The sequence below is a fragment of the Gekko japonicus genome, unplaced genomic scaffold, assembly GCF_001447785.1.
Source record: "Gekko japonicus isolate JY-2015 unplaced genomic scaffold, Gekko_japonicus_V1.1 scaffold235, whole genome shotgun sequence".
In the NCBI taxonomy this organism is placed as follows: Eukaryota; Metazoa; Chordata; class Lepidosauria; order Squamata; family Gekkonidae; genus Gekko; species Gekko japonicus.
This window is the reverse complement of record NW_015163610.1, coordinates 521,159-529,762: the sequence shown is the minus strand read 5'-3', so window position 1 is coordinate 529,762 and position 8,604 is coordinate 521,159. Positions and strand designations below refer to the sequence as shown.

Sequence of the window (8,604 nt, the reverse complement as noted above, 5' to 3'; positions counted from 1 at the left end):
GAGCTGCGGTGGCTCAAGTGGTTAAGATGCTGAACGGCAGGCTGTGGAAGGTCGGTAGTTCAGCAGTTCGAGACCCGAGTTGCTGCATGACGGAGTGAGCTCCCGTCTCTAGTTCCAGCTCCTGACAACATAGCAGTTCGAAAGCAAGACATTGCAAGTAGATAAATAGGTACCACTTCAATGGGAAGGTAACAGCATTCCGTGCGCCTTGGTGTTTAGTCATGCTGGTCACATGACCACGGAAATGTCTTTGGACAGCGCTGGCTCCTCAGCTTTGAAACGGAGATGAGCACCACAACCCTAGAGTCGGATTCGACTGGCTTTCGAGCAAGGGAACCTTTACCTTTATACTTAAATAAACAGTAAAATTAAATATAAAAGGAAAGGCCAGCTTGACACACAACTGGGAAGGAAGGGGATGGTGGATATATGAATGTATAGAAGCAACACATGAACCTACCTCTGATGCCATGACACCAAAGCCAATAAATATGAAAATCCTGAGGTCCACACAATGAAACTAACGATTCCCGAGCCATCGCATACAGCTCACTGGTATGCTGAAGGACTAAGTGTTCAGCTGTCCCGTTGCCTCTACAGTTGTGAATCCCATAACAATTCAACATGAAACCCTTGTTGCATACTCCACTCTTCTGTTTCCATCCTCCTATGAATAGAAAATTCATTTTCCTTCTTTTGTCATTTCCCATTACACATTCCATGTGTAGTTGACCCAGACAGTAAAGCAAAGCATATCATTTCTGTCTCCCACTGAACCTTTGATTTCCATGGAGGTGATGGATTTATCATTTGCCAGTCCCACTTTCTTGTTTTCCTGCTACGGACAAGCAGTGAGTGACTCCACAGTTAAGTTGACGACATACAGACACACACGCACACACTCGCGGGAATGCCTTTTTTCTTTTTTCCATGAGGATTTTTTTTCCTTTTTGCAAAAAAATGCAAGCAAAAGAAAAAAAGAAGGTTTTCTATTGAAGGTACATCTCCTCTTCAATATGAAGACATTAACTGCATTGTTCTGGATCCCCCATGCAGTGGTCAGTGAAGTCCTTTGGTAACTGATGGAACATCTTTATATAGTAGTAGGTAGCTGTAGCTGTTAAAGAAAATTCCCCATGGGTTATGAACACAAAAGGGAAGTGGTGTGTGAGAAGGGCTCTGGAAGGAGAACTAAAGAAGAGAAGGAACATGATCACTGAAAATGGTTGCTCTGGGTTGCACCTCTGTTCTCCCCACTGGACTCTTTGACTACTGCTCACTGGTGGTGGGATTTAAGTCTCTTTTCTCCCAGCACACATTGGTTTGTCTTCAGTTTTTTAAATATATGATTTATACATATTTATACCTATTTATACACAGGTTCCCATGGCATCAGTAAGTGTGCTTCTGTTGGTGAGAAACGGAAGTTGCCACTTAAAAACAAGTCCCTCATATATTTTGTCTGTGGCTCCAAAAGTTCCCAGACAATAATCCAACCTTTGCAAACATCTCACTGTCTTGTCAGCTTACCCTCCCCTCCCACTTCCAACCCTCTGTTCAACTGTCTTTTCCCACATTGCTGAAGAAAGACACAGAGTGTCATGCCATTGAAGTCGGTGACTGGCTCATCTGCACCCTCATAGACTGCACACTGTTCAGGATCTTCTTCTGGTGTCCAGCCAAGGTAACCCCTATTCTTAGAAGATCTCTGCAAAAGAGAAAAGACAGGATCATGAGTGCTACAACGAAGTTTATCCTGAACACCCACTTTGGTTATTTAGTCATGTGATGGCAAATTAAAATGTTGCAGCAGAAACTGCAGGCTGTTAACCCAAGAAGAGCAATCAGAATTGCTAAAAGATGTGGAGTGAATGTGTTTATGCATATGGTCCAAAAACCACAGCAAATATACACTTGAATACAAAAGGACTAGGAAGCCTCTTTTCTTTTTCTTGAAGTGACTAACACTGCGGTTTTCTTGAGAAGATACTTTACCCTGTCTGCTGTTGCAACAGCAGATATTTGAGTAAATCTTAAGGAGAAAATTCCCAGTGAAATAACCTGAATGATCAACCATAAACCCATGGCTAGGCTACTACATTCAAGATTGGGCCACTATTTGATTCTCTCATGGGAGACATTCCACAATATTTGGATTTAGTAAAGCTTACTAGTTATATTGAGGACTTATGGTAACAGTGGGTGAATATTGTGAAATAGAGGGGGCTAGCCAAACAGGCTTTCAGGGTGCATGAGTTTGACAACGGTGGGCTGTGCACAAGGAACATGTGGAAGTTTTGGGGTACCGTTGAATTCTGGGAGCAAGTGGACCTATCATGTTTTGTGGATGTTAGTGGAGACTCAGAAGTTGTTGATGGTGATGAGAGACAAGTTTATCAAACTGGCAATGGTTCTTGTAATCATCGGAATTGCTTATATGCATGGTATTTGAAGTCTGCGCATTGTGGGATGCAGAGTGTTGAAAAGTTGTTAAAGGAGTGTGGAATTTCTGTTTGTAAGTTGTGACAAGGCAAAAGAGAGATGCGACACATGTCTCAAAGCAAAGGGAACTGCTCTAAAGTACACTGGCAAGTCCACTGCTCACAATGAGAACTTCCTAGAGACTGTGTACAGTGACCTTTTTTCCAACATCAAGAAGGGTGGAGGCAAAATGGCTTGGGGAGTAGGGACATTTTGTGTTACAAGCATATTGGAGATATGAACTACCTCCCTTTCTTACATGTTCCTAGTACTAAAGTTCTACTTTGTCCCAAAATTAAACAAGTGACTTCCTGAGAGTTTACAAAAAGTCCAGTTCCCTCTCCTCCCAACACTAAAGCCAATACCAGCCTATCAGCTGAGACTGAGGTCAGAATGAGAATGCACTACTTACTCTGATGTCATTTGCGCAACTAATTGAAGAGATGTGAATCCAGCGGTCAGAAAATTGTCTCTGTACTGGTTCATTTTGATGGCACTGAGCCAATCTTCTACTGAGGTAAAGGCAGTGAAATCTGGGATGGAGCGATCTAACAGTGGCTGAGAAGGCCTAGAGTATGATGTAAACACAGAGTCAGGGAGGAGAACCTGCTAGCTGTGAACCAAGATTAGAAAAAGAAAGGAAATACAAACAAAACAAGGGTAAATTGGCAGTGCAGTTACTCCAGTCTAAGCCCACTTAAATCAGTGACCTTGGACTGGAGTAACTGTGCACTGCTCATCTCTTCTCACTAACCCACCTGATTGTGTGGCTAGCTTAACTCCAGCAGAGCTTCCTTCAACCTCCCTTCCTCTCCCATTAACACTGGTAGACCAATCACACTCTAAAATTTCCTTGCCCTCTTCACTGATTCAAAACACTCAGTTATCAGGCTTACATGCTGCTGCTTCTGGAACGTATCATTTCAGATAGCCAGGTGAGGACTTTTACCACATGTGGGGGAGGGACCTCCCCCCAAAATTCAAAATAAGAGCTAGAGTGATATTCTCAACAGGCTTGTTGGGATGTGCATGGAGACTTTAGATATTGGGGAGTTGGTATCTTTAAATACCAGGGAGATACATGGGTTGTGGCATGAATGATATAAATCAGGGCGTCCCTGTTAGGCTCCAAATTGGGGACGAAGAGAATCTTTTTCATGCCCCACAATTCACAGTGGACACCAAGCCTTTGGATGTTCCAGCAAATGTGCAGTTATACGGTATCATGAAGGTGAGTCTGGAAGAATTCAAGACATCTATGTAGGCTACAGCCAAAGTAGCGCAGATGGATGTTCCCACTGAGAAGTCATCTGCTGAGTATACGTGGCAGGGGGTATCATTGCTGAGCATGGAGGCTGTAATGAATTTGCAGTACCACACAATAAAATTGGAATTGGAGTTCCTGTACCCAGGAGAACATAAGGGCCCTGCTGGATCACGTGGTCCATCTGGTTCAAAATCCTATCTGAGAGCCAGTTTGGTGTAGTGGTTAAGTGTGCGGATTCTAATCTGGGAGAACCGGGTTTGATTCCCCACTCCTCCACTTGCACCTGCTGATGTGACTTTGGGTCAGTCACAAGCTCTGGCACAGCTATTCCTGAAAGAGCAGTTTGTGTCAGAGTTCTCTCAGCCCCACTCACCTCACAGGGTGTCTGTTGTGGGGAGGGGAAGGGAAAGGAGTTTGTAAGCCGCTCTGAGACTCCCTTGGGTAGTGAAGGGCGGGGTATAAATCCAATCTCTTCTCTTCTTCTTCTTCTATCTCACACTGTGGCCAACAATGGGGTGTAGAGACTGAGACCTTTCCCTGACACTGGTATTCAGAGGTTTACTGCCTTTGGGGAGTAGCTGCAGATAGACCTATCCTCCATGAATCTGTCTTATTGCCTTCTAAAGCTCTCTATGCCTGTGGCCATCACTACGTCTTCTAGAAATGAATTGTACATTTTAATCATTCATTGTGAAAAGAAGTATTTATTTTTGTTTGTCCTGAATATACTGCCCATCGACTTCACTGGATGCCCCTGAGTTCTAGTATTTGGGGAGTGGGAGAAAAAGTTAGTTTTGTCTATACCATGCATAATTTTACAAAGTCAGTAACTGTATAATGTGGATTCTCAGTGTAGGCTGTGGACTACACAGCATAATTAGACTGTCCTCATACCCTATTTTCTTCTGGGAAATTTGTCAGATAGGGAGATGGGACAGGGACAACAATTTAGGAACCAACTGTAAACAAGGCCAAACTCATTAAATTATGAAATGTACACAATCCAAGCTTCTGTGTTACTTTTTCACTTGGGGTTAGAAAAATAAGAGATAGCTTGCATTTAAGGTTATAACATTAACTGATAGATTAATTTTTGTAAAGTTTTAGCTAATTAAATTATGAGATCCAATTTTAATTAGCAGGACAAGAAGAGTGCATGTAAGCATACTAATGTCCAGGTGCATTCTGTAGTATGAGTTTTAGTCACTCCTTCAAACAGTTACTAGTAGCTTTTGTTAACTGTAAACCATCTCTTGCTTCCTCCAGTATCTCAAGGGACTATATGATGACTTGATACTATGCAAATCTATTCAAATTTACTTGATTGATAAATTGGTTAAAACCAAAGACAGATGATTAATCAGCTAAACACACACACACACATATCTCTTTGGCTGTCTGGCAGCCCTACGTCCAATGCTGCCTTCAGGGGCTTAGCTGCAGCCAAGCAAGTCAGCTGGTAACTTACACAGCGGTGATGGTAGCCACAGTTTTTAGGCTTGCTGGGTTTCGGATCATTTTATCTAGGGTGTTGACTATTTCAGCAAAACGTGGCCGGGTGTTGCGGTCTTTCTGCCAGCAGTCTAACATTAGCTGATGGAGGGCAGCTGGGCAGTCCATAGGAGGAGGGAGCCGATAGTCTTGCTCAATTGCATTAATTACCTACAGAAAGAAATGTATGTTGCATGTTAGAAAAATACAGGTGCACAGAAAAACAATTCAGCAGGTTTATGGAAGTGTTCTTTTTTCTTTTTTGTATTTTTGCATGTGCATGTATGTGTGAGTGTGCTCGCGCCTGTGCCTGGAAGTCATGGAGACCTCTGGCAACTCCTACAGGCACACAGAAGATATTCAGAGAAGCGGCTTGATAGCCTGCCTCCAGCCTCCCAGCCCTGGTATTCTCTGGAAGCCACGGTCAGCCCTACTTAGCTTCTAAGATCTGATGAGTTCAGGCTTGCCTGGCCTATCCAGGTCAGGGCTAAAGTGTATAAGACCTATGTATTCACCATTGATGGTAAGCATCTGTTCCTGGGTGTCGTGGGCCAGTCTGCTTTAACTGAAGAGCACTCAGCTGATGCTAATAACAGCCCCATCAGCACCTCTGAGACTCAGCCAGCTGATGCTCCTAACGACCCTGAGATGGCGGAGGCAGGTCCTAGTGCCCCAGTTGCTGAAGACAGCAGGCACTCCAGCCCCATGAGCACTGGGAACTCGGAAAAGACAACCCAGAGAGGTGGGACCTCAACAATGCAAAATCTTGGGGAAACTTCACAGGCTGCCTCGCCTCCTCCTTCCCCAGAGCCAGGGGAATGCAGGAGGAGGTGGGCACGCTTGGAGCTCCTTGAGAGTAGACGGAGCATGTGCCTTGCTGCCCGGTGACTGCCAGATCAAGAAGAACACCTGGAGTTAATGGACAGCACTCTTGCAAGCAAAGATACCCAGCTGTGAGCTGCCGATAAAGGTCAGGGTTTCAGAGGGGGAAGGCATGGGAGCAACTCGTCACCTTCCTGGAGATGTGCAACCACCCCTCTTGGATCTGTTTTTGGCAGCTACTCCTGAACCTTTGGCTTTGACCCTGGACTTGCTTGACAATGCCTCTTGGACCTGATTGAACTCTGTTTCCTGGACCCTCGGCAGGCTTCCCTTGTATATGACTCTTGGACTGAACTCTTGACTTATGTGTCTGGTTAGTGATTCTGTCTCATCCCCTTGGTCTTGGCTGAGTCTGCTCTGACCCAGGACACTGTGCTCAGTATTGTTATGCCTGGCCATACTTAGCTTCTACTAAAGAAAATAGTTTTGAGCAAAAGTGTATGTGTCTGCACTCATTTATCACGTAAACATTCTAACATTTTTAGACTGGAACAAATATGGCATTCTTTATCAACTGACTATTATCTGGCTTATGCAGCGTGTACCAAGAGTTTGATTTCACAACTTAACTACAGATATGAGGAAGTATTTCTTTTAACTTACTGCATATGATAAAGCTTACTTCTTAGAAACATTTTCCCTAACTTGTTTTACGTTCTATAGGCAAAAGGTACCCCTGTTACTCTCTACTTACATTTTTTTTCAAAGTTTTCATATGATTCTCTATTTTTAGATTATACAGATTTTACACTGTTGAATCATTTGGATGTGGGGAACTCAGCACTGAATTCACTCAATGGATCTTTTCAGCTCCTCTGCCGGTTTGCACACCTACCCTCCTTACTTTCAGAAGGGGATCCCTTTTTCTGAAGTTCTGCGCACTAATGCCTTAGATGCAGGAATAAAGGAAGCCATCTATCATGTGCACGAGAAGCAAAGGAAATGTTCTTGGCTCTGAAGGAAGCAGGGCACTCAGAGGTTAATTAGAGTGCAGATGCTTCAAGACAAAGGTAGTCCCTTCTCTGTTAGGCAGCCACCACTCTCATTATCTCTGCCTGTCATGCCGGAGTGCAGGACTTACTCAAGTCACTGCACCTGGCTCATAATCCTTCTGAACATTTTCAAAGGGCCTGCAAGATTCCTAGTGCCCAATTACCAGCACACTGGCTTCTCTTCCCATTTCCTCCCCTCCTTTCATGCTGGAAACTCTTTCCTACTGCAGAGGTTTGAAATAAAAAAAGGCAACTCTACATCTCACATCTAGCATTTCCAAGCTTTTCTCTAGAGCTCCTGGGGGGAGGAGAAGTTGGAATCCACAAACTGCAGCACTTCTGTCTTGCACAGGTGAGAGTGGCTCAGGTAATTCTTTCTGGCCTCTCCCATCATCTCAGCTCTGAGGTTATGGATAAGAAAGAAAGCCTAACCTCCACTATCCTTTCTCCAATAGCCTTAGGGATTCCCTGTCCAGATTCCTGCCTCACCAAGACAATGGGCAAAACCCATTGTTACCTTTTTTTGCATGGCTCAGCAATTAATTCCTCTGGAGAGTTGTTTGGTGAATACTCATTTATTAAAATAGTTATACTCCACTTTCAAATAATTGAATCCACAAGGCAGCTAACAAAAATCTAAAAACACAATACATATTTATGCTAATTTTTAAAGCAAATATGTGTGGAAGGAAAAATATCATGCTGTCTGTACTTCACTTATCCAGTGTACAGTTGTGTTGCTTACACTGCTAGTAAACACTTGTATAAATCAATGGTGTGACCTCATTTGGAATACTGTGTGCAATTCTGGTCACCAGACCTCAGAAAGGATATTATAGCATTGGGGAAAGTGCAGAAAAGGGCAACCAGAATAATAAAAGGGTTGGAACACTTTCCCTATTAAGAAATGTTAAAGTGCTTGGGGCTTTTTAGCTTGGAGAAACAATGACTGAGGGCTGATATGATACAGCTTTACAAGATTATGCATGGGACAGAGCAGGTAGAGAAAGAAGTACTTTTCTCCCTTTCTCACAAATTGAAGAACTCGTAGGCACTCAATGAAATTGCTGAGCAGTTGGGTTAGAATGGATAAAAAGGAAGTACTTCTTCACCCAAAAAGTGATTAACACATGGATTTCCACTGCCACAGGAGGTGGCGGCGGCTACAACCATGGACAGCTTCAAGAGGGAATTGGATAAACATATGGAGCAGAGGTCCATCAGTGGCAATTAGACACAAAGTATAAGTAGGAACTCTCAGTCTAGAGCAAGTGATGCTCTGTATTCTTGGTGCTTGGGGGGGGGCAACAGTGGGAGGGCGTCTAGTGTCCTGGCCTCACTGGTGGACCTCCTGATGGCACCTGGTATTTTTGGCTACTCTGTGACAGAGTGTTGGACTGGGTGGGCCATTGGCCTGATCCAACATTGGCTCCTCTTATGTTCTTATGTCTTCTTTATTCCAAGCCCCAGTTTACAGTCTAGTATGAAAGT

General features: G+C 43.7%; 1 protein-coding gene across 1 annotated transcript in view; it reads right to left on the bottom strand.

The window, feature by feature from the left end:
• Window positions 1–1,599: 1,599 nt before the first annotated feature.
• Window positions 1,600–8,604, bottom strand: part of EPHB1 (EPH receptor B1) — a 441,868-nt gene continuing 434,863 nt past the window's right edge. The window contains exons 14-16 of the mRNA XM_015407331.1: window positions 5,217–5,410; window positions 2,894–3,049; window positions 1,600–1,708 (exon numbers count right to left, since the gene is read on the bottom strand). Coding sequence (XP_015262817.1) covers window positions 1,600–1,708; window positions 2,894–3,049; window positions 5,217–5,410 — 459 coding nt within the window. The remainder of the gene's footprint in view (window positions 1,709–2,893; window positions 3,050–5,216; window positions 5,411–8,604) is intronic.